At 48.8% G+C, this 24,731-nt stretch overlaps 2 protein-coding genes across 4 annotated transcripts in view; one reads left to right on the plus strand and one right to left on the minus strand.

Moving 5' to 3' along the window:
• Positions 1-24,004, plus strand: part of NHSL2 (NHS like 2) — a gene marked incomplete at its 5' end in the record, with an annotated part of 402,898 nt that extends 378,894 nt beyond the window's left edge. For 2 of the 3 annotated variants that reach the window (XM_080653228.1, XM_080653230.1), the window contains 7 exons: positions 11,328-11,483; positions 14,289-14,416; positions 14,721-14,916; positions 16,959-17,090; positions 18,459-20,778; positions 22,229-22,357; positions 23,434-24,004. In XM_080653228.1, the coding sequence (XP_080509354.1) occupies positions 11,328-11,483; positions 14,289-14,416; positions 14,721-14,916; positions 16,959-17,090; positions 18,459-20,778; positions 22,229-22,357; positions 23,434-23,758 (3,386 nt within the window). In that variant the 3' untranslated portion in view covers positions 23,759-24,004. Of the gene's footprint in view, positions 1-11,327; positions 11,484-14,288; positions 14,417-14,720; positions 14,917-16,958; positions 17,091-18,458; positions 20,779-22,224; positions 22,358-23,433 lie in introns of all 3 variants that reach the window. The other variant, XM_080653229.1, reaches the window with a different exon arrangement.
• On the minus strand, positions 6,628-11,306 carry RTL5 (retrotransposon Gag like 5). Its single transcript, XM_080653231.1, is given in 7 exon segments — positions 6,628-7,195; positions 7,638-9,381; positions 9,383-9,997; positions 10,001-10,576; positions 10,579-10,662; positions 10,666-10,782; positions 10,786-11,306. Coding segments are annotated over 6 exon segments (1,713 nt in total). The 5' UTR covers positions 10,840-11,306; the 3' UTR covers positions 6,628-7,195; positions 7,638-9,114.
• Positions 24,005-24,731: the final 727 nt, after the last annotated feature.

Consider the following 24,731-nt stretch of genomic DNA (forward strand, 5'->3'; position numbering starts at 1 on the left):
GGACCAAGAGGAAGAAGGATCTACCAGACTTCAAGACTTTTGTAAACAGTTCTTGAAAGAGAAACCACACACTTGTCTTTCTGCCAGCCCCCTTCCCCCTCCCATACCCTCCAGCTTCTCCTCACAGCTGACAGTGCAGCCATTGTCTTTTCTCTGACATCCAAGGGCAGAGATCGTTAACTTGAGCTCCGTGAACCTCCAAGGGCTATGTGGAGAGAATTTAGGGGGTCTATGAACTTGGATGAGAAAAGTATTTGATCTTATTTCCACTAACCTGTACTAGTAAGAGAAATTTAGCATTTCCTCAACTTAGGAATATAAGCAACAAGCCACAATAGTATTAGCAGTATCTGTGACTTTATTCCCCAATAGAAATCACAAATATTTTCACATCACATTACAGTTGTTGTATCTCAAAAAAGTTACTGATGCTCATCATTACTTCAATCTATAGACTTGCCACTAAATTTTGTCCTTCATTGCACTATTAAAGTAGTACTATAACAAGATCACAATTTCTTAAACATATTTTATAACTATTTCAATAGGAGTGGTTTCCTTTGTAATTCTATATATTTTATTTTATGCATCTGAAAACATTATTCTGAGAAGGGGTTTAGAGGCTTCACCAAACTGCTAGAGGGATCGATGACCTAGAATAGATTAAGACCCCTGCTCTGGATCTTGGCACTCTCCTGCTCCACTGGCCTCATTTCTGACCCACAGAACTTTCCCTATCTGTCCGGCAAGCTCAAAAGCACGTGCATACTAGTTGTTGTGACAATGGGCAACTTAAACTTTCTGTGCCATTTCTTAATCTGCAGAATGGGAAATAACACCACCTACTTTATAAGGTTGATGATTCAATAAGTTAATAAATGTAAAGCACTTAGTGCCCAACAAATAGTAAGTGCTAATAAGTATTTTCTATTTTTTGTTGTTGGTTCATATCAATTACCTCACTAATCTATCCTATTATTATCTCCATTTTTAGAAAAGGGGAACTGGGACTTAGAGAGGGAAAATGACAAACCCAAGGGTACACAAGGAAGTGGCAGAGCCAGACTTCAAGGACAGGTCTGTGTGACTCTGATGCCAAGTGGAGGTCACTCTCCACCACACCACTAAGAGCGAGTGATGGCCCCTCAAAGAGGCAGAAGCCATCAACAGGGTGCTCAGTTGGGAATGAACAACCAGCTTTGCAAGCTCCTGCTTTTTCTTCCCCAACTTGTCCCTACCATCCACATGTCCAATTTGATGGGGGTAGGGGTGCTCCCAGAGTCCTCAGCCAGATCTAAAGAGGCCAGGGCTTCTCCAAAAGGCTACTGCCAATGTAGACCCACCTGCAAAGGGGATAAGTGCATGTTCTCACACTGAACAGGAGCCTCGCAGCAACAAACTCATTTGGAGTCATGAAACTGCCTCTGGTCTCTGGAGCTACTCAAGCCTCACAGAGCAATGGGATTGGAGGAATGAGTAGGGATTCAGAAGGGCAGGAGTTGGCTGCCTCCTGGAGACAGTGGTTTATGAGCTGAGGAGATTGCCAGTTGGAGTGGGGCCAAGAGTGTTTATGAATTTTTAAGGCAGAGGGAATAGGATGTTCAAAGGCCCTGGTATGCAAGGAAGAAGGGAGTAATTCAGAATGTCTGAGGTTTGGATTGAATGGAAGAGGGAAGAGGATGGCATGGGGAGATGAGACTGCATACATAGTTTATGAGCAGATAGTGAAGAATGCCAACATCCAGTCCACAAGTCTTCTAATAGAGGAAGGAGAACCACGAAAGGGTTTTTGTATAGGAGCAACAGGACCTACCCCTCTCCCCCGCAAGCATGCAGAAGGTGGGTTGATTAGAAGGGGTAGAGACTAGAGGTTGGTTAGACCAGCAAGGAGGCTACTTCAATAGTCCAGATGAGAGGTAAGGAGGGGCTGAACTTGAGGGTAGAAGTCTGGAACTTCTGAAAACTCTCTCTGGCTTATGTGTCCTCCATGGTGAGGAACTGGTAGGACTGTAATTGCTGGGGGACTTGCCCTCCTCAGGTTTGGTTGTGCATGGGTCCTGTGAGGCAAGGTTTCCTCAGTTCAGAGGATAATCACCATGAATCCACATACTGACACCTTCCATTTTAGCCTCTTCCTCATATTAACAGTATACAGCAAGAGCAGAATAAAAAGCCAGGACCCTCTTTTCTGTCACCCTCACCCACCCCCAGTAGAGTTGCTAAGGTAAGGGGCCCCAGCTCTATCCCAATGTGTCGCAGGCAGGAAGGGGCACAGGGACTCAAGGAGCAGGTCAGAACCTGCCCTCTGTCAAAGGAAATATCCACCCTCCTAAGCTTTTCAGACTGTTTTCTTACAATTAAGTCCCGCTGTTACCAGGGCAACTAAGAACTCTGGGCTTTGTGTTTCTGTGTCTGTTGAATCCCTGGGGAGAAGTGGCCTGCAGAGCTTTCCCTAGTCTGGGAAGGATGAAAGAAGTGCTAATGGGAGATGGAGACCCCCCAGTTTGGGAGTAATCTCTTGCCTTGGTAATGCCTATTCTTATTTTGTGGGAGGGGCAAAGGCTCCATGTGAGTCAGTTCTGATGTTCAAGGGTAAGGTTTAGGCTTCTCTAAACCTGGTTTCCAAGGGTCAGACTTCTGCACCCATCCTATGTCACCTCACTCTCAGGGGGGTGCAATCTGAGCATGTGTCTAGCAGGGGCAAGCTCACAGCAGACCATGGGATATGCTGGGGTCATTACACAAATATTTTTTGATCACTTACTGCGTGCTTAGTGTGGGATCTCCAGACTGGTTTCTGCTCTGGGGAGCTCTAAGGGAAGGCTCAGAACCAAATTAGCCATTAAATGTCCCTGAGCTAGTTAGTCCCAAGACTCTTTTCTGCACTGGGCTGGGCTAGGCATTAGACTTGCTTAGAGTTTTTTTTTAGACATAGAAATTCCTGGAGATTCTGATTCCATCAGTGTGGGTGAGTGGAGGGTGCTGGTTAAGAGTTCTAAATACCAAACTGCTGGAGTTCACAGTAGAATTGTGCAAATGAAGCAAGTGACCTTGAACTGCCAGTTTCCTCACAGAATGAATGAGGGGAACAGTGGATTCAGCAAAATTTTCTCTTTCTTCCCCCATCCCTTGGGAACAGGAGTTTTATGGCCCTCACCATCCTTGTCACTTGTCTACTGCCCCCATTCTTTTCTTCCTTCTCCTTTTCCTTTATTCTAATACTAGAGGCTCAGTGCATGAAATTCATGCACGGGGGGGTGTGTGTCCCTCAGCCCAGCCTGCACCCTCTCCAATATGGGACCCCTCAAGGGATGTCCGACTGCCTGTTTAGGCCCGATCCTGCAGTCGGACATCCCTCTCACAATCCAGGACTGCTGGCTCCCAACTGCTTGCCTACTTGCCTTCTTCATTGCCCCTAACTGATTCTGCCTGCCAGCCTGATCACCCCTTAACCACTCCCCTGACAGCCTGATTGATGCCTAACTGCTCCCCTGCCAGCCTGATTGCCCTAACTGCCATCCCCTGCAGGCCTGGTCACTCCTAACTGCCCTCACCTGAAGGCCTGGTCACCCCTAACTGCCCTCCCCTGCAGGCCTGGTCCCCCTCCAACTGTTCTCCCCTGCAGGCCTGGGTCTCCCCCAACTGCCCTTCCCTGCAGGCCCGGTCGCCCCCAACTTCCCTCCTCTGCCGGCTTGGTCACCCCTAACTGCCCTCCCTGTGTAGGCTTGATTGGCCCCAACTGCCCTCCCTTGCAGGCCTGGTCCCTCCCAACTCCCCTCCCCTGCTAGCCATCTTGTGGTGGCCATCTTGTGTCCACATGGGGGCAGCCATCTTTGACCACATGGAGAAGCCATCTTGTGTGTTGGAGTGATGGTCAATTTGCATATTACTCTTTTATTAGATAGGATAGAGGCCTGGTGCACAGTTGGGGGCTGGCTGGTTTGCCCTGAAGGGTGTCCCAGATAAGGGTGGGGGTTTCCTTGGGGGGTGGGGAGGCCTGGGTGAGGGGCCTGTGGTGGTTTGCAGGCTGGTCACTCCCCCTGGTGACCCAAGCGGAGGCCCTGGTATCTGGGGTTTATTTATCTTCTATAATTGAAACTTTGTAGCCTTGAACAGAGCCAAACCTCCTGCTCACTCCGTGGCCACAGCCATTTTTGTTGGGATTTATTTATCTTCTATAATTGAAACTTTGTAGCCTTCCCGGCCAGGGCGGCAGGGAAGCTTGGCTTCCTCCATTGCTGGGGAAACCCAAGTCTCCTGCTTGCTGCAGCTCCGTGGCTGCAGCCATCTTGGTTGGGTTAATTTGCATACTCGCTCCTGATTGGCTGGTGGGCATGGCTTGTGGGTGTAGCAGAGGTACGGTCAATTTGCATATTACTCTTTTATTAGATAGGATTTCCTTACTCCTAGCATGCAAAAAGGTTTCTGTGAGGTGCAACCTGATCACCTTCCATTGGCTGCCCCGGACCCCAGGCAAGGCCTGCCCATCTCTTGGACACCCTCCCCCACCCATTCTGCTGCAGCATCCCAGGAAGGCATAGGCATTTCTAGCACCCTGTCTGCTGATTCATCCTGAATCCCATCAACTGAATTTCTCAGATTTCTTTTTCCACAAGTTTCTTCTAAGACTCATCTTCCCCACTCTGTCTCCCGCAGTTGGTTTCTGAACCTGACTGCGAGATCTCACAGGTGCACCTGGCAAAGGTCATATCAACACATCCTTCCAGGTTAGGGAGATTTGGATTGTGATTCCATTTTGGAGGGGAGCCTCCAGTCCTCCAGGCTTCATACATTCTACAGATGCCCCTAACATGCAATCTCTAGGTCTTCATTCAGCAGCCAACTTATTCACTCACTTATTCGTTTATGTACCAGACTAGGTTTGAGATCCTACTGTGTACACAGCCATGTGCTAGGCCCCAGGGATCCAACAGTGACTGTGGTCTGAGTAGAAATGGGACTCATGCAAGTTCCAAATGGAGTCAGTGGCAGGGCCAGACTGGAATCAAGGACCCTGTTCCCTATACTCATGGGGCTTCCAGCAGGGTTGGGCAAGGCTCACCCTATTCTTCTTACTTTCCCCCACCCGCTCTGATGGGCCATGAGACAATCTGGGGTCACTGATCCCTGCCAGCAATGAACATGAGAAACTCCAGGAGGTGCTGGAGACTTTATCTGACCCCTGGAGCAGAACAGGCAGCCCCAGTGCTCATGATGCAGCTCACGGCCCCACAACCTTGTCCCTCCCTAGAGGACAGTCAGCCACACACTCATGCAAACTCATCACCACAAATTTGGCACTACCACTGCCTGTCTTTCTCTGCAGCACAGAACTGCCACCTGGCTGGTTCTCCCAGAGCCTCCAGAGATCATGCACCTGATGCAGCTCTTGTTGCTTGGGCAAAGGCCCAGAATCTAGTCAGGTTAAGGCTTGAGCTCATCAGTGGCTTTTCTGGGAAATAGCATGGTGGATTAGAGTTGAAAGTCTGTGAGTTTGGAAGTCACACAGACCTGAGTCCACTGTGGAACCTAATATCTCTAAGATCCAAGTCCCTCAGCTCTAAAAGGAGACACCTGCCTAACTGAGTTGTTGTGGGAATGAAATGAGATGATATTGGTGAAAGTGCCTGGCACATGGTCAGAAACGCACTGGTTGCCTCCCTCTCTCTTCCTTCCTTCTGTCCTTTCTTCCTTCCTTCCCCTGAAAGGGGCAAAGCCAATGTGCCTCTGAGACTGGGCTTTGTCTCTTGCTGCAGTCCTGTCATCTGGAGGGAAGGTGGGCAGTATGGGGCAGACCCAGAAGACAGTAGGACCTGTGAGTGGAGGCAGTGAGGAGCTGACTACTGGGCAGCTGTGGGGCTAAGAAAGAGCCACTTACCAGCTATAAACCTTGGGCCAGTGACTTCTCTCTAAGCCTGTTTCCTCATCTCTAAGATGAGGGTAAATGAACTGGGATAATGGATATCAAGTGTGTGGCTCAGCACTTATACTTATAGGGGGCTCAATAAACCTTCCCACCCATTGTACCAGGAAATAAATTTCCAATTCATGGCTGGAAAACTTGAGCAAATCCCAGAATGGGGTGCAGTTTCTTCTGACTCACATGCTATGAGGGCAGTGAAATCTTGCTGGGAGGGTCTCTGTGTGTACTGTGGGTCTGTTTAAAAACTGCACCTGCTAGTTTACTGGTGTCATATAGCACCACCTAGTGTCCAAAAGTGGAAAGGTCCTCCTGCCTCACCCTGCTTGGCCTCCCTCCCCAGGGCCCGGGTATGTGTGTGTGTGTGGGTGGAGAGAGAGAGAGAGAGAGAGAGAGAGAGAGAGAGAGAGAGGTGTGGGGGACGCTGTTATAGGATGGTACAGCTGGGCCACTTAGAGCTTTATATCCCAGTTAGTGGAGAACTAATGCTATTTTTCAGATGCCTGGTCCCTCCACTTCCTTCCGACACAAATGCAGATGACTGTAGGTAGGTCCCTTGAGCCTCACTGGGCCATAGTTTCCTCATCTAAAGATTGCAAGGCTTCAGGATAGGGTTGTTTCAGGCAAGGTGCCTGGTAAGTGCCTGATGCCTCTGGGTACCCACCTATGCTTGTTCAATAACCCAGACAGACACCGTCTTTACACACCCTTTATATTTTTATTGAGGAGAAAGCTTTAGCATACAGAACGATTTCTTATCTTCACAACACAGTAATGCAACAATAACACAATAACAAAAACACATTTATTTCCAACCCGTTTTCTCCCGAGTCTCTGGGAATCCTTGGGCTGCTTTCATACCCCTCCATGCGTTTTCCCCACCCCTCTTTCAACCCAAGAAAGTGCCCATAGCCAGTAGCTCCTCTTACAGTTCTTGTGGCTGTCACATCACAACAAATATTAAAGATCTGGGAAAGGGGAAGAGGGTCAAAGGGGAACCCAACCCCCCTTGCCATCAGAGGCCCAGGAACCAGCTCATTGCTCACCTACTCTTTCCCCGGCTGAGGCTACAAGGTCTTAGGGTGAGAAGCACCACGGGAACAGTCAGAGCCTGTGCCAAGGAGTCCCTGGAGGTGGGGGTGCAAGGCACCTGTCCTTTGCACTTCTCTGGCAGGGACATGAGCAGTAGGACCATTGTGTTGACCATCAGCAAACAGGGTCCACAGCCTCGAAGAACAGTAGTTCCCCTTCTGGAACTCTCTCCTGAGGAAATAGCTGAAAAACAGACAAAATTTTCTTTACAGTGTTGTTCACTCCTGCACTGGTGGGGATGGGGAAAACCAGGTTACTGAAATATCCAATGAATTAGGACAATACCTCAATTATTCAGTGTGCATGACTGCATAGGTGGCAGCCATTTTAAATCCTGCTGATCATGAGCTTGCAGGATGATCTCAGCTTTGAAAAGACATACTGAAAACACACTAGAAAGAAAGGCAGCAAATAGTACTTGCGCCTGTGTGGTGGGGTTCTGAATGTTTGGGATTTTTCTTGTCCTTATAGTTTTCTCTATTTTCCACATTTTCTATAATGATTATGCATTACTTTTCTATTTGGAGGAGGAGGAAGCCTTTTTAAAAGGTAGCAGCAGGTAATAGGAACCCAGCTCCCCTGGTCCCCAGCTGAGAAATTTATGATAAACAAAAGGGATTCTTACCTTCTGCTGATGAGTAGAGACCTCACCAGCAACCAGCCAGCGAACTGGTCATCCTCCAGCTCCTTCCCCTTGCTTCCAGGCTCAAAATCCTAAGGCTGAGGTGAGACTATCTGCCAGACTCCAGTGAGGAACAGAGGCTTGATTTACTCTGCTCTATTCCCTCTGACTACAGACACTTTGACTGCACTTGCCCAGCTGCCAGGCTCAGTGTCGAGGGCAGTTTAGGCCAGCAGTGGATTTGCCTGGAATTCTGTGGCCAGTGACATAGTTTCTGGACCCACAGAAAGAAGCAGGACTCTTTATAAGAGTCCCTCGGTTTGTACCCAGAAGTCCCAGGAGTAACTAGGAGGCAGTCACCCTCTCCAGCCTTACCATGGCTTGCCCCCCCATGTGGGAGACATGAGAATAGCCTGGCTGATAGGCTACAGTCTCTGTAGAGAGAAATTTCCTCTCTCTTCTGAGAATTAAGGAATCCTTTAAGTTGAAGTTAAAGAGCAGGCCTTGGGCCCTCTCTGTCCTTGGTAGGCCGGGATCCAGTAAGGAATGGCCAGTTAGGCCATCTGTGAACCCCAAGGATGGCAAGTCTCCTGCAAAGACCTTTGGCTGGGGGCTGCAGTCCAAGACCTGGCCTGGCCATCCCTAAGGAAAGAGTCACTCCTCACAATGTCAAACTCAGTTGTTGTTGCTTTTTTCTCCTCTTCTTCCTCCTCCCCCAGTTTCCAGGCAACATCAAGGAAAGGGGTAACACTGGGTTCTGTCCACCGGGGATGCCCGGGAGACAGTGTGGTAAGAAGAGAGGGCCCTAGATTTGGTGAGTTTGTCCAAGGACCTTGATACAGTAGTCTGTGGGAAGGTTGAACTAGCTTGCTCAATCAAGGACAAACCTCAGTGAAATGTCCATTTGACAAGTGGCTTTGCCCACCCTCAATGGACTACATGTAAGGTCCTCTTTGAGCCCTTCTGCTGGAGGATGAAGCAAGTGTAGCATTCTAGGTACATTTAGAGATCCCATCCTGCTTTCCGTCAATTATATCTAGTAAATGTCCTCAGTGGCGTTAGGAGTTCAGTGTAGCCCATCCTTTCGCTCACTGGGGCAGATCATTGAGGCATTGGGTGAAGCTTTGGTGAGCCAGTCAGAGTTGATAAAACCATAGAACACAGGGTTAGGAACGACTAGAGGGGAAATGTGAGGGTGTGACCAGTTCATTTATGGGAATAGGCCCAGAAACCTGCTCACTAGCTTGTGGTAGGACTGAGCAGAGTGCACAGTCAAGAAGACAACTATTGCTGACCCCTCTTTTCCCAGGTGGTCATGGCTGCAAGATGGTCTGGAGTTCTACAGGTCTTCTTCAGGTTCTTCAGGTCTGGAACTCCCTTAAGTACTACTAGTCAGAAAAGGAGGCAAGGTGTGGCAGCAATAGCAAGGATAGGGGATGCAGTAGAAGGGTGTGTTCTGGGTGGCCATCTCCCCCAGCACTCACATGCGAATTCGGCCACAGGAAGCCTGGTGGCCTCCCTGTCTTGGAGTGAGGCGGAATAGTACTGGGGGCCGTCTTCGAGTTTGGCATTGCACCAAGCGACCTGCCCGGCGAATCAGTGGTGGTGAACTGTAGAAGGGTGAATTGGTACCTGGAAGGCCCTCCAGCAGTGGGACTCGATTCTGGTTCCTCCGTCTGCTGGCCTGTATTATGGGAGTCGATGTATCTAGGAAATTTTCATGATAGTAGCCAGAAGTCTGGGATGAAGGAAGCATTGGCATAGGTCAGCATCACGTCCATGAACTCATCTAGGTCATCATCCTGGGCCTCATCCTCTGTCTCTTCCTCCGGTTCTGGCTCCTGCTCTGGCTCCTGCCCTGGTTCCTGGCCCTTATCCTTATCCTTATTCTCACCCTCATTCTTCTTCCTGATTGCCTCCTCTTCCTCGTCTATATCGTCCACCACCACTATCTCGTCTTCATTGTGGTTGTCCTCCTCCTGTTTCTGTTTCACCTCCTCCTCCTTCCTAATCTCTTCCTCCTTTTTCCTCTTTTCCTCCTGCTCCCTTATCCCTTGCTGAATAGCTCTCACACACCTCCGCTGGTCCTTATGAAGCCTGCGCCTGTGCACCTCTGCATCTTCATCCTCACTGTAGCGCTCCTCTTCTTCACTGCCCTCCACATTAGGGTCTGCAGCAAAAGGGAAGAAGATATTGCGAACCCCAGGGAGTGGGATTGGCTTGGGGACACGCACTTTTCTTTCTATCTCCACACATTCAAGAATCAGCTCGTCCAGGTCGGCCATTTCAGTTGACCGTAAGAGCTCCTTGCGGAAGAATTCTGAAAGGCCTTTGAGGAACTGGTATTGAAGGCGGCAGTCATCTCAAGACAAGAATTGGGCCAGGAACTGAAAAGCATCTGCATAGCTGCCCAGGGTACAGTTTCCCTGCCTAAGCTTGCGGATGGCCTTTTTCGCCACACTTGGGAGGATGGGGCCACAGAATTTCTTACGGATTTCATCCAGGAAGCGCGGGAAGTTGTCATTCAGGGGGCTTCCTTCCTGGGTGACTGAGATGGCCCAGTCCTTGGCGTCACCAGTGAAAAAGGAGATCAGAAAGTCCACCCTCTCAGCACTCCCAGGGAAATGATCCTTGTGGTCGGCTATGAAAGTCTCTAGCCGCATCAGGAATTCAGGCAGGTAGACCGGGTCGCCTGAAAAGAGCTCTAGCTCAGGCCACTTCAGAGGCGGCATAGGAGGCTGTGGGGGCAGCTCCTTGGCAGTGGGCAGGGGCAGCGCCAGCGCCGGCGGGGGCGGGCTGGGCTGCGAGGAAGGGTCGACCTGGCCTTCTGAAGTGCTGCAGTCCTGGGTGGCGTTGACCAACAGCTCCTCTGAGGCGCTCTCGGGCTCGGTGCGTGGGGGAGGCCAGCGCATGAAGGGCAGTTCGCCCTCGGGCACGGAGTCTAAGGCCAGCGCATGAAGGGCAGTTCGCCCTCGGGCACGGAGTCTATCTCGCTGAGCGGGAACCCAAAGTTCTCCTCCGCTAGGACCTACACTGGCCAGCGCACCAAGCTGGAGACATTGCCCCGCAAGGAATTCACCTCCGCCAGGGCTCTTCCGAGCTGAAGGCCCACATTGGCATTCTCCCCGCGAAGGGCATTTAATTCTTCTCACAGGGCCACGTTCGCCATGCGTAGGCTATTGAGATTTCCTGACTCCTCGGACATCTGGACTCGCCCGGGGCCCTGGGTCCGCGGGCGGGGTAGGGATGGGCGGGGGGACGGGTAGAGAGCTAGGCACTCGGAAAGAAGGCCAAAATGTGGAGGGGCACAGGAAGGGAGCGGTGGGTGCCGGGTAGGGCGAGCACGGCGAGCGGGCGCTGCGGGTGCAAGGCCTGGCGGCTGGGTCTGGGGCGCGTTACCTCGTCCAGAGGACCGGAAAAGGCAGACAGCGGCAGGAGCCCAGAGGCGCCCAGCAGAGGTCGCAGGCGGTGAGTCAGCAGCACCCGGCGTCACCGGAGCGGAGCTGGAAGGAGCGGACTGCTGCACTATCTGTCGAGGGAAAAGCTTGCGGCTGCCTGATCCCCGCCTTTTAAGTTCAGCCTAGCCCCGTCCCACCCGCCACCGGCAGGGGCGGGACTTCGGGCACTGTGGGCGCCCAGGGGCCAACTCGCCCACCCTGGGCTGCGCCTCTCACTGACTCTCTCCTTCCCTAGCTGCAGCTAACTCAGGTCGGGAAAATGCGACAGCGACTGCCCACTCGAGGTCGTCATGGCGACAGCCAGTGAACGTGTTCCTCTCCTCAGGCAGGCCCCCGAGTGTAGAGGAGCTGCTTCGAGAGGCGCAGCTTAATCTCCAGAGCCTGTTGCAAGGTACCGAGAGGGTGTGGGGCTTTGTCTGGACCCACAGGCCAGTTACGCAGCCGCTGAGAGAGGCACTGAAGAAAGAGGACAGGGACCAGTGAGAGAGAGAAAAAAAATTTAAAACCCATTGTAAAACAAAACACACATTTTCCATCTGTCACTTTCCAGACTGATTCTAAATCACTACCACCACCACCACCCTTTTTTTTTTTTTCTTTTTTAGCTCAGTAGTCCATGGGGAAAAAAGGACAGAAACTGAGACAGGGCAAATGGTCAAACCATTCATTTCCAAAGACAGCTGGGTGAGAGACTCCCACAATGTGGCCCACATATTTCCCAGACCTTCCCTTGCCACATCACCCATGCCTTTGGAATCCTGGCACTGAAAGCCAAAGAAGGCACCTGCAGAGTCTCCCTCTGGGCTTCACTCATTCTACTCTTGCATTAACATCGTCCACATTATCTTCTGGGTAGCTACTGCTTTACCAAAGCAAGCCCAATACACAGCACCTAGCGCTCACTTAACCCCCAATTCCCAACCCACTGTCTTTGAGCATATAGTATGCAAAACTGGGTCCATAGACCCAGAGAAGCAGCCCAGTCAGGGTGCCTGAGCAGTCAGACTGCACCCACCAGGCAGATGGAGAAAACCCAGACTTGGAAAACAGAGCTAGAATATAATTCTATTCACACACCTACCTAGCTGTGTGACATTATGCAGATATCCACTCTCTCTGAGCTTCACATCAGTCATCTTTAAAATGGGAATTCCAATTCCCCACATGGCACAGTTTTGTGACAACTAAAAATAGGACTTAGCAAGAGTGTTTTGCTGCTGGAAAGACTCTGATGAGATGCAGCATCAACTCCCGGTACATGTCCTTTGGAACATGGACTGAGCTAAGCACAATATTAAAGTTAATATGAAAAAAATAAGGTGGTCCCTGATAAGACCTTACAATATGAAAAAAATACACATTTACCAGATGGATTTACCCAATGTAAGTGGCAAAAGTATTAAAGCTCAGGTCTATGAGAGACTATTGGTGAGCTGCAAATACCTGGGTGGAGATTACAAGGGGCATGCATATGTTCAAGTTCACTGAACTATACACAAGTTTGTGCACTTTACTGTTGGTAAGTTATATCTCAATAAAATAATACAAATAAAAATTCAGTGCTAAGTCACAAACTCCATACCCCCTTTCAGCCCTCACGTCCCATTCAGACCTCTTTTCTAAACCTATAAGACATTCCTCCCTTTTCCCCACTCCAATCCTTATACTTTCTTTAAAGTTATATTCTTGCCTCCTCTAAGAAAACCTTTCATACGAGTTCTGTACTTTGCACCATTCCCTCCATAAGCACTCATATGAGGCGCTTTGTACCATCCAGTTCAAGAGGACTGTTATAGTTCTGAACTGCTTTTCCTTTCATTTGTTCATTCATTTACTCTTTCATCTACTAGTCCTGGGTATATATTTTGTCCACCAGACCAGACTGAGCTTGTCAACATAAAGAACCATGTCTCTTGGGTTTCCAGAAGCACCTGGCACAGGGCTGGATCCCCAAGAGGTGCTCAATAGACATTTCTTGAGTGAACGTTAAATGTGAAAAAAAATCTTATCAGCTCTCGTTTATTCATGCCAATGAAGATTAACGCTGGTGGAGAATAGAAAGTGGCACATGGCCACCCAACTGTACTATAGCCATAACCCCCACCTCCTTGCCAGGGCAGTGCTGACCTTAGAGAAGCAAGATACCAAGGGACACCATGAGCCTTGTGTTCAGATAAGAAAGGAGCTACCATGCAGGAAAAGAGTCAGTGTGTTCTGTGGTGCCTCCATGGACAGTTAGGACTGGGGGAGGAACCTAGAGGGAAGCAGATTTCATCTCAAGATAAGGAAAAACTTTCCTGACACCTGACAGCCCCAACTGTCCTTGGATGGAATCAGCAGCATTGGGAAGAGGGCTGCTCCCTCCTCTGCAAGTGTATGCAGAGGCTCAAGAGACACATTAAGGGCTGCTGAGGAGAAAGTCTGAGCCTGGAATGGGGTGTTGGACCAGAGAACCTTTGAGGACCCTCCTGACTCCATTGATTCTTAAATCTTTGCTCAAATATGCATAGAGCCCTGCCTGTTGATTCCTTACTCTCACTTCCTTCATTTCGTTGGATTCCTTCCCTTCCTTTGAATTCATCAGTTAAATGAAACCAATTCAAATCTTATGCATCCTTTATATTCCCTGATGATGCCCCTGAAATTCTCCTTCCTTCTATGCCACTTCCTCCCTTTCCTCTCCACCTACACTCCCCTGGACCTGTCACCACCTACAGCAGGACTAAGATGCAGGAAGCCAGGCTCTTGGAGGCTTGAATAATAGTTCTTGACATTCAAGGGAGCACCCCACATTGGACTTCCCAATATAAATTTCCTTCTGTTTCACCCAGTTCTTTTCCCAGCTAGGGTTGCAGAAAACCTGAAGAACTGCAGGGCTTCAAAGAGAGGACCTTTCAGCATAAAGTAGCAAAAGGTGTCTGCACCCTGAGCCTCCACTCCAAGGTGTGGACCACAGAGACAAGGGCTTAGTCCCAGAACCAGCACAACTCAAATTTCTTGATTCTCTTTTCTCCTTGGCTCTCATAGTCCCAGGAAGTAGGCATTTCTCCAGAGGCTCAGAGGCCAGGAAATATCCTAAAGAAATAGTGCAAGTCAGGCCTGGCAGCTAGAGCAGGAGCCCTGGCTCATGGTCCCTCCCCTGCTTGGCACTTGACCATGGCCCCCTAGAGTTTGTATCTACTGTGCTGTTTTTCAGAAGAATATGAGGAGCAGTATTCAGAGGCCAGACTGCTGGGGCAGACCTTCCGCTCTGCTGATGAGGCCCCTGAGCCCACTCCCAGCCCAAGGCCCCAGTCTGCCAGGCGTCTGGAGTTTGTATTTATGGTGAGTTGCATCTTCCCCTGCCTGGGAGAGCCAGTGCAGAGCTCGCCCTGCACCCATCAACAGGGGATCTTGAGCTGCTTACATTTTCCACTGGATACTGCTGCTCACCTCTGCTCACCAGCAGAGCTACCCTGAGGCCCAGCCCATATGGGTCTTGCACAGTAGGTGTCTGGCCTGGCAGCCTGTCCATGTTCTCCTGCCTCCCAGACGAAGCCTCCAACCAGCCTGCCTAGACAGCTATCCTGTGGGCATGGCTCATCTCCAGTCAGGAGCACACCCTTCCCATCACCTTCTTTCCCAACAGCCTACAAAACAGCAGCTGAGAGAGGATGAGACTACCACCCAAGGTGTGAGGGCCCCTGAGGCCTCCCTGAGCCTGTCTACCACAGCCGACAAGCAAGTTGCCTGGAATATCCCCTTCCCTCTGCCCATCCTAGAGGAGAAGCGGTGGCTTCAGCCTTGTTCCACGCACTCTGACATTGTGCCCATCAACATCTCTGGTAGAGTTGCTTAGCACCACCTCTGTTTGCTTCCCCCCATGCCAACTACAGACCATCCTCTCCAAATGCACTGGATGCTGGGGGAGGGAGCAAGACTTTCTCTGCTAGTGGCTCACCCTGCACTGTCAAGGTCATGGCTCTTGCCAGGGAATGGAGGCATGCAGAAGATGAGGCTATGGCTGCTCTTTCTTCACTCTACTAGCACTTCCACACTAACTGAGACCATCTGATAGCAAACAAAATGTTCTTAAAGAAAACTGAAACTTTATGAACTTGTGTGCTCTTTGGAGCGTCTATGGATATTTAAAGTTTGTGAGTTATGTTTGGGTTGGGGAAAAGAAACTTCTCTGCCAGAATCCATGTTTGGATAGGAGTCTGAGAGAAAGTGTGGGGTTCAGAGTGTTGATGATAAAAGGTAGGCTCATTCCCAGGGTGCAGGCCATGGGCCTGATGGCACTTTAAGTGGACACTCAGTCTTTTAGTGAGATGGGTCTCCTCAACTCACACATGGCAAGTGTTTAGGAAGTAACAGAAAGGGACCAAGGCCCAAAAGGCCAAAGGGGGGGGGGCAGTACTACCTCAAAAGTGGGGAAAATGATGTATGTAGCTTAGTTGGACGTGGCTTTGGGAACATGTGACACTTGTACCACACACATTATTAATTCGTGCTCCACATTCCATTGACTGTAAGTGGAAGAGGAGGAAGCTTGGTCATTTCAGAAGGAGTTAGGACCAGCAACCCAATGAAATCAAGACTTCATGACCTAAAGGGACCAGAGGCATCGTGTGATCTAGCATTGGCTTGTGGTATGCTGGGAAAAGTTGATTAAGATGATGAGGACACCTCTGGCCACATGTGGTGACGCTCTCTGTATATGGGGCCATCCAGCACCATTGGTGTCATCTCAGGAAATTAGAGGCAAAAAATAGAGCCCACAGCCTAGGGATATGTACAAAGAGGAGTGATGGTGGGCACTTTATTTCTAAACTTCTATCTTACTCTCAATAAGGCTGGCCCTGAGCTTTGTCTATGGAGTCACATGTGGGAGGGGGGTATCATATGCAGCTGTGAAACTGTGAGGAGAGGGTTTGGTTAGCCAGCTATTGAATGAAAGACAGTGAGGGGAGCAGCATATTCACCCCCTGTCTCACCCTGACCCTGTCCCAGCAGTTCCTCAGGAACAAAGACTGACCCAGTGCTTTAAGAGAAACAGATCTCAGTCACTGCCCAGGGGTGAACTTTGACAAAATGTAATCAAAGGTGGCTGGAGGACAGACTACCAGGCTGCTTCCTAGATGAAGGGAGAGGCAAGGCAGCTTCTGGGAGACACTGTCCTCTGGCCAACGTTAAGGCTTTTTTAAAAATATATTTTTATTGATTTTATAGAGAGGAAGGGAGAGGGAGAGAGAGATAGAAACATCCATGAGAGAGAAACATCAATCCGCTGCCTCCTGCATGCCCCACACTGGGGATTGAGCCTGCAACCGGGCATGTGCCTTGACCAGGAATCAAACCATGACCTCCTTGTTCATGAGCCAACACTCAACCACTGAACCACACTGGTCAGACTAAAGGCTTTCTTTAAGAAAAGATTACAATCAAGCAACATCTAGTCTCAACCTGGCTCTCTAAATCAGTGGTTCTCGCCCCAGGATGTACATCTGAATAATCAACTACCTGGGGAGTTTGAGAAATAGCTTCTACCTGGGCCCTCCTCCCAAAGACTTCAATGTTCTGGGATGGGGTTCAGGTATTGGAATTTCAAAAACTGCTCAGTTTATTTCGATATGTAGTCAGGATTGAAAACCATGGCTCTCAGCTACCTAAGACTCACAGGTGACCTTGGGTGAGGCCTATGTGTGCCTTGGGGCTCTGAGTGTCTGGGGCCATGTTGGGAGGGATGTGGAAGAAGGGTCACCTGCCTGGATGCTACTCATGCTCATCGCTACTGCCATCATCCCTTCTCTCTACCTCAGGCCCATTCCCACTGTACTGTAAACAGAAACCAAGATGCACCCAAGTGTCTTTATTTTGGCTACAGGGCAGCAGTTCGATAAACATGCAAGTTTGCGACACTCCTTGTTTAACACAGAGACAGCTGTGAACCCCAAGTCCACCCTGAGGCGGAGGCGGACCATTATTGGATTCTCTAACTTTTCTCAGCGAGATCAAGGTGACCCCACCACAGCTGATTACCTGGACCCTTCCCCTTGTTCTCTCCCACCAGTCCTGCCACCCGGGTGGTATTGTGGTTATGGGGAGCAAGAATAATTTGGGGGAGGGGGCTTTGGACATCTTGAAAAGCCAATGTGGTGATTAAAGATAGCCAAGGGGCCGAAACCGGTTTGGCTCAGTGGATAGAGCGTCGGCCTGCGGACTGAAGGGTCCCGGGTTCGATTCCGGTCAAGGGCATGTACCTTGGTTGCAGGCACATCCCCTGTGGGAGGTGTGCAGGAGGCAACTGATTGATGTTTCTCTCTCATCGATGTTTCTAGCTCTCTATCCCTCTCTGTAAAATATCAATAAAATATATTAAAAAAAATAAAAATAAAAATAAAAAAATAGCCAAGGGCCTTTGGTCAAGGGGAGCAACCAAATATGAAGAACAGATCTCCCAGGCTATAAATTCATTATGTTATTATTTCTCATAATAATTGGAATATAACCATATATGTCAAGTTTAGGCAAGTAGCTAAAGGAGGGAAGCATCACTAAAAGAACCATCTTAGCAGAACCATTATACTATTAAATGAGTGCTGTCCAAAAAGCACAGGCCTTGGCCAGGTTATATAACCTCTCTGAGCCTCAGCTTCTTCATCTATAAATTGGGGATAACGATGCCACCTGGTGGAGTTGCCATGAGGATTAGAGTCGTATGTAATTTGCCTACCATGTGCCTGGTACATAGTATGTGTTCAACAAAGGGTGACTGTTACTATAAATTATCATAGCAGTAGAAGTATTAATAATAATGATTATAGAACAGTAATAATTGTGTGTGTGAGAAATCTTTGGGGATTCTGAACATCTGAACGATTGCCTCACATCTGTAGATTATCTTAAGTATCTCATGTTGCAAAGCTAAAAAGTGACAGGTGCCAAAAATGCAACCAGACTGGGCTTTCCAACTGTGGCTTACTCCAAATTCATTGCTGGAGCTTAAAGTCACACAGTGCTGTTCTTTATAGTTCAAAAACTTCTGCTTTCATCTCAGGAGAGGTGAACTCTGAGGTCTGTGATGGCTTCATGAGCCTGGGGTGAAAGGCCTGGAAAACCCAAGGTAGTCCCACCTGCCACTTCAGCTCCAAAAGGAATAATCAAAGCTGGAAAGTCTTTGGAAGCCATCTGGATAATTCAAGGCCACCCTATGACTCACCATGTCATGATGGGCAAGAACCCAACTTCCCCTGCACTCTTATCTATGGAAAGGAAGAACCAAGGAATTCTGTCCATGTTGTTGGCAAATGCTTCTTGGCAAAAATTTGGTGCTGCCGGGGGATCCCTGGCTGCACCACTAAAGTTCTGTTTTTCCCTCCTCCAGGTCTCAGCAACAGCCCCACAGGCAGGTTGGCTTGCTCTACCAGCTCAGACATCAAGCCTAGTCATTCTGTTCCAGAAGGTGTTCATGGAAGAGTTCCAGTTGGTCAGGAAGCTTGTTTCCCAAATATCACCTCACCAGTACTGAGAAATCCTTCTAGTGATCCAGACAAACCTCTCCAGGTGTGTGGTGGCACCAAGCCTCCTGGCATGGAAAGCATGGGAATGGTGTATAGCGTCTCCAGTTCTTGCAATGGACCAACAGAATCTACGTTCTCTGCTTTGTGGAAAGGAGATGCTTTCACCTATATGACTCCAAGTGCCACCAGTCAGAGCAATCAAGTCAATGAATATGGAAAAAACCCTTCCTCTGGGAATTCATGGGTCTCTCTGCACACACTGCCACCTCTGGTTCCTAAGGAGGCTGCTGCACTCCTTGTCACTCATGATAACCCAGCAGGATGCAGTGGATCAGCTGGCTACTCTCAACACCCTACTCAACAAAGGCAAGTATCAGAGCGACCCTTCAAGATTGGCCTTCTGACTGGTGGCACCTCAAGGCTGGAGACAGGCCCAGGTGGGGCCAGCAGGTTCCGGGAGCGGTCACTCTCTGTACCCACAGACTCAGGCACCACAGATGTGGACTATGATGAGGAGCAGAAGTCCAGTGAAGCCTGTGCCCTGCCTTATGCCAGTACAAGTTCTGAGGGCAGTAACAGTGCTGACAACATTGCCTTCATTAGCTCCCAGCAGGAGGCCCACCACAGAAGGCAGAGATCCAAGAGTATCTCTCTCAAGAAGGCCAAAAAGAAGCCTTCCCCACCAATGCGCAGTGTCTCACTGGTCAAAGATGAACCAGTCCTCTTGCCAGAAGGTGGGTCAGCACTACTCAAGGACCAGAGGTCCAGGAGCCTTTGCCTCTCCTTGGAACACCAAGGACATCATTCATCCCAGGGTCACCCAGCTGTGCTCACCTTCAAAGACCCAGAAGCTACACAATTCTCCCACCACTGGTATCTTACTGACTGGAAGTCTGGTGACACCTACCAGTCCTTGTCCAGCTCCAGCACTGCCACTGGCACCACAGTCATTGAGTGTACCCAAGTTCAGGGCAGCTCAGAGTCTCTTGCCTCCCCTTCCATCTCCAGAGCTACTACGCCTTCCCAACTCTCCATCGAGGTAGAGGCCAGGGAGGTACCCTCTCCAGGAAGGCCCACTGGGCTGATGTCACCCTCCAGTGGGTACTCCAGCCAGTCAGAGACACCAACACCCACTGTCTCCATGTCCTTGACCCTGGGCCACTTGCCTCCTCCAAGTGGCAGTGTCCGGGTGCGTCCAGTGGTACCCGAGAGGAAGTCATCACTGCCCCCACCATCGCCAATGGAGAAAATTTCCAAGTCACGATTATCATTTGACCTACCATTGACCTCTTCTACCTACCTGGATCTGTCTGGGATGAGTATCTCCATACGAAGCAAAACCAAGGTGAGCCGGCATCACTCAGATACAAATTTTGGGGCCAAGTTGGTCCAGAAAACTGGCCCCAATCAGCCAGTCATGCCCATGGTTACTCAGTCTGACCTACGTTCTGTCCGCCTCAGGTCAGTAAGCAAGTCTGAGCCAGAAGATGACATTGAGAGCCCTGACTATGCTGAGGAGTCGGGAGAAGTCTTTACCTTGTTAGAGAGAAAGATGAGACCTCCCATAGCTGAGAAACCCCCGCTGGCCCGAAGGCCTCCAAGCTTGGTCCACAGGCCACAGTCTGTCCCTGAGGAGTACCCACTAACTTTGCCTACATTGGCTATGACCCCTCAGAGCTCAGTTCAATACATGAGGCCATTCCCTCCAGACACCTACACGGTGGTGCGGAAACCAAAGTTCTCCAGCTTCCCTGAGGCCAGAAGCCCAGGGGAGTCAACAGCACCCTCATCTCTTGTTTTTACACCTTTTGCCAGTTCCTCTGGTGCTTTCTGCTCAGGAACACAGCAACCTCTCCAGGGAAGTACAGAGTATGAGGGCCTGAAAGTGAGAGCTCTGCCTGAAAGAATTAGCCTCCAGAGCCAGGAACAAGCTGAGAAGAAGAAAAGCAAGATTCCACCTCCTGTACCAAAAAAGCCCAGCGTGTTATACCTGCCTCTCACCTCACCCACAGCTCAAATGGAGGCCTATGTTGCTGAACCAAGGCTGCCTGTCAGCCCCATCATCACTCTGGAAGAAGATGTCAAGTGTCCCCCCACTGGTGACCACCTGCAATCATCTGGTACAACAAGGACAACTTCCACACCACAGGCTGATGATGGAAGGGAGGCAAGCCCTCCAGGTTAGTAAACTATCTGATGGTTTTTCCTTTCAATCCCAGGAGAGATGATGGTGAGAATGTAGTGCCAGAGACAGAAGCCAGTGCCTCATGATCCTGACCCTGGGATGACCAAATTAGTAGGGGCACTTCTTGAGGGTTTGGGTTACTCTAAATGGGCCTCACTGCCCTTGGGATCAGGGGATTGGGACTGACCCAGGGGTAGATCTCAAAGCTCAGTTTGAGGCAGCCTACTCTGGAACCCCCAGTGCAGAGGTAATGAAATTAAACTAGGTCTTAGCACCCTGGGACCTTAGGAGACCATTTACCTAATCAGGCATGCATCCCCTGCCCTAGGAACTCTCTACATCACTGTACAGTACTTTTCACTAGCCACACTGAATTTAGTTTCTTGCATGGGACTCATATTCTCCCAGGCTGAGGTCAAGTGCCGTGGTGGGCTTACAGGCTTCTGAAGCAATGCAATATGTTACCAGCAGCAGACTTTCCTAGTGCTTTTGAGAGGAAATGGAGCTCACTTTCTTGGATGGTTAGCTCTTTCTGGAACAAGAAGATTAGGCTAGATAATATTTCTCATATTTTTTTATTTTTTTTCCTGTCTCTTTTTGTTTTCATTGTGGCAAAATACACATAACATAAAATTTAAAACCTTAACCATTTTTAAGTGTACAGTTCAGTGGTGTTAATTATTTTCACAATGTTGAGCAACCATCACCACCATCCATCTCCAGAACTCTTTTCATCTTGCAAAACTGAAGTCTACAACCATTAAACAGTAACTCTCCATTGCCCTCTCCCTCCAGCCCCTGGCAACCACCATTCTGCTTTCTGTCTCTGAATCTGCCTACTCTAGGTACCTCATATAAGTGGAATCATGAAGCATTTGCCCTTCTGTGACTGGTTTATTTCACCTAGCATAAACAAGTTCATCCATGTTTCTCACTCTTTTTTTGAACTCTTAACACCAAAATCTTTTGGCCTTCCTTAAGTTGATTTGGACTTTCAACATAAAATAAGTCATTGTGACTAAAATGTGCAAACAAATCAAAGCCACAGGTAATTTTAAAATATTCATCCTTAAACTCCAAAGGCTCCCTCTGAGATTCAGAAAGGTCACATTCCCATCCATTGGTTGAATCATTGCTTAATTGCTCTCAGTTCCTTGATCTTTAAAAATGACACATTTAAAATAAGAAAATGCTCAATCAACCTATTGTAACAGAAGAGGCATGAGAGAATAAAGACCCAGACTTGATCTTTAGCACTGAGTTCACCTTGGCCAAATCACTAACCTTCTGAACATCATGTTCTTTGCAAAATGGAGACATTAAGAGTCTCTGTCCTGCACCCATCAGAAGATGGGTGGACAGAGTTGCATGGAACATCAAATGAAATAATGTGCTTGGTCCTCACTATTGTGGTCAAAATAATTACTTCTGGTTCTTATACCTAGGGAGTACTATGGAACCAAGTACTGAAGAAAAAAGTGTTATCAGTGATAAAACAGCTGAATGGATTGCGGAAGATTATGATGATGTGTTTGTGGCTTCACGTACAACTGAAGATTTATTTACTGTGATACACAGGTCTGGACCAATTTCCTTAATTCCTACTGTAATCACCTTCACTTTTTATACTAAAAGACAAACTGCTACCCTAAGCAGCCATTAGAATTGAAACTAGATACTGAACTCCAGATTCCCACATATGTGAAAGCAGTCCAGGGCCTCACATCGCCAATTCACTGACATCTTTGGATGTAGTGGAGGAGGGGCAGGGAAAGGAGGACCAGGTGCCAAGAGAGAGGCCCCTTGTCTCCTAGCAACTGCAGGACCTATTGTGGCACTTTCTGCTCTCTTACAGCTTTGTATGCAATCAGAGACATTTAACCCTTCATAGAATTCCTTGTACCAAAAAATCTTATCAAGAAGTGAAGTGGGGCATCAAGCCAAGTATCAGAGCAAGAACTTAGGCAAAGGGAGACCAGATGGGGACCCATTTATTGGACAGGGGCACAAAACAGGGGCTTGGTGGGGAGGAAACTGGAAAGGACCCAGTTGTTGGAGCTAGAGCACCAGTTCAGAGCAGGATCAGCTCCCAGGCTGTCTTGATTCAGAGTCACTGAGCTTCTAGCCTTGACTCCTTAAATTCTTCTTGGGTCCCAGAACCTGGGCAGGACTGAGCCTGCAGGCACAGGCCAATGACTCCAGCTGCAGGCATTGAAAGGAGTGAAGGGTTGCCCAGCTGGTGTGACTCAGTGGTTGAGTGTCAGCCTATGAACCGGGAGGTCACGGTTCGATTCCCAGTCAGGCACATGCCCCAGTTGCAGGCTCAATCCCCAGTAGTAGGGGGCATGCAGGAAACAGCCGATCAATGATTCTCTCTCATCATTGATGTTTCTATCTCTCTCTCTCTCCCTCTCCCTTCCTCTCTGAAATCAATAAAAATATTTTTTAAAAAGAAAATGAAAGTGAAGGTAGATGGGGCCAGACAAGGGAGCAAAGGGACTCAATGGTGAAAGAGAAAGCTGGTGAGTATGATTGCTTGCAAGGCTGCTGCATAGAAGTTCCCAGATCATGTCACTGGCATTCATGAAGTTTTATGAAGCATTAGGAAATGTCCACCACACGAATTCACTCAAAGCAAAACTTCTCTTATTTAGGTCCAAAAGAAAGTTGCTTGGCTGGAAGGAGCCCGGTGAGGCCTTTGCTGGAGGCAGCAGACCGAGCTCCCACTCACCAATAAGGAACACAGCTGATTCTCCAATTAGTGAGTCAGTTGCCTCTGCAGGGTCAAGCGGCAGTACCAGCCTAGATGCTGGCAGAAACGATGATTTCAAGGCCTTGCTACAGAAGAAGGGAAGTAAGCCAACTCCAAGGTCCCGCCCCTCAGCAGCCGAACTGCTGAAGATCACTAATCCACTTGCTCGGAGAATTATTGCACAGTTTTCAAAAGACTACGACACCACCGATAGTCCCAGTACCTAAGCCCTGGGTTGAACAAGTAGGGTTCAGTTACTAAACTTGAGTATAAAAAGGGGAAAAGGAAGGGTTCTAAAAAGAAACCATGGAAATAACAATAGAGCCTACATTTCTTTTACTTAAACTCACACTCTGGACAGCAGGCAAGAGACCACTTTATCTAGAAATCATCAGGCACTTTAATCATATGCAGACTTTTTATGTTTTCATACTTAAAATCTTGCCATTATTGACTACAGATTTTCTTCTTATTTCCTGCCAGTGGTGTGCACCAAGAAGAAATTCTCAGATGCAAGGGCACACGTGCATCTTTTCAATGAATGACCGGCTGCTCCATCCCTGGGTCCTGTTACTGAGGAGCACAGTGTGAGAGCAGATTGGGGGCTGTCAAAACTGGGGAAATAGGGAGCCATTGTTGATTATTCACTTCCTTGGTGAGGCCTTAATGACTTGTGTGGAGAAACAGAAAGACTCTGATGCCTCTTCAACCACAGTTTAACTCTCTCCCACTAGAGGTTTGCAGGTGTGCACTTATTTTGGCATGAGTTGATTGGATGGCTTTTGTGCAAAATATGAATGTTACTTGGTCCTGAACTTCATGCCTTTTTCAGTTTGATTGTCTACACGGTGATCAGGGTGATGAGTTTCGATAACATACAGACCCTTCCCCCACACACACCCCTTAGCTAGAAGAGGTCAGAAACTGGTTATTTTGAATGAACCAAGCTCAGCCAACAAACAAGGCAGCCGTTTGTCCACTCTGATCTATCTGAGGTAACTTGCACGCACTCCTTCAGACCCTTCTAATGTCTGTCAACAATGATAGCTAAAATCTGTGCCCAGCTTATGCTGCATTCGAAGAACTCTCATTTCATTAGCATATAACATTCATTACAGGAAGTAATTAGCTGAACTAATGGCATCATCAAAGGCTCAAGGAGTAGAGAAAGTAAGTGTAACTTGCCCACCACCATTCAAT

Source organism: Plecotus auritus, assembly GCF_963455305.1.
Source record: "Plecotus auritus genome assembly, chromosome: X".
Classification (NCBI taxonomy): Eukaryota; Metazoa; Chordata; class Mammalia; order Chiroptera; family Vespertilionidae; genus Plecotus; species Plecotus auritus.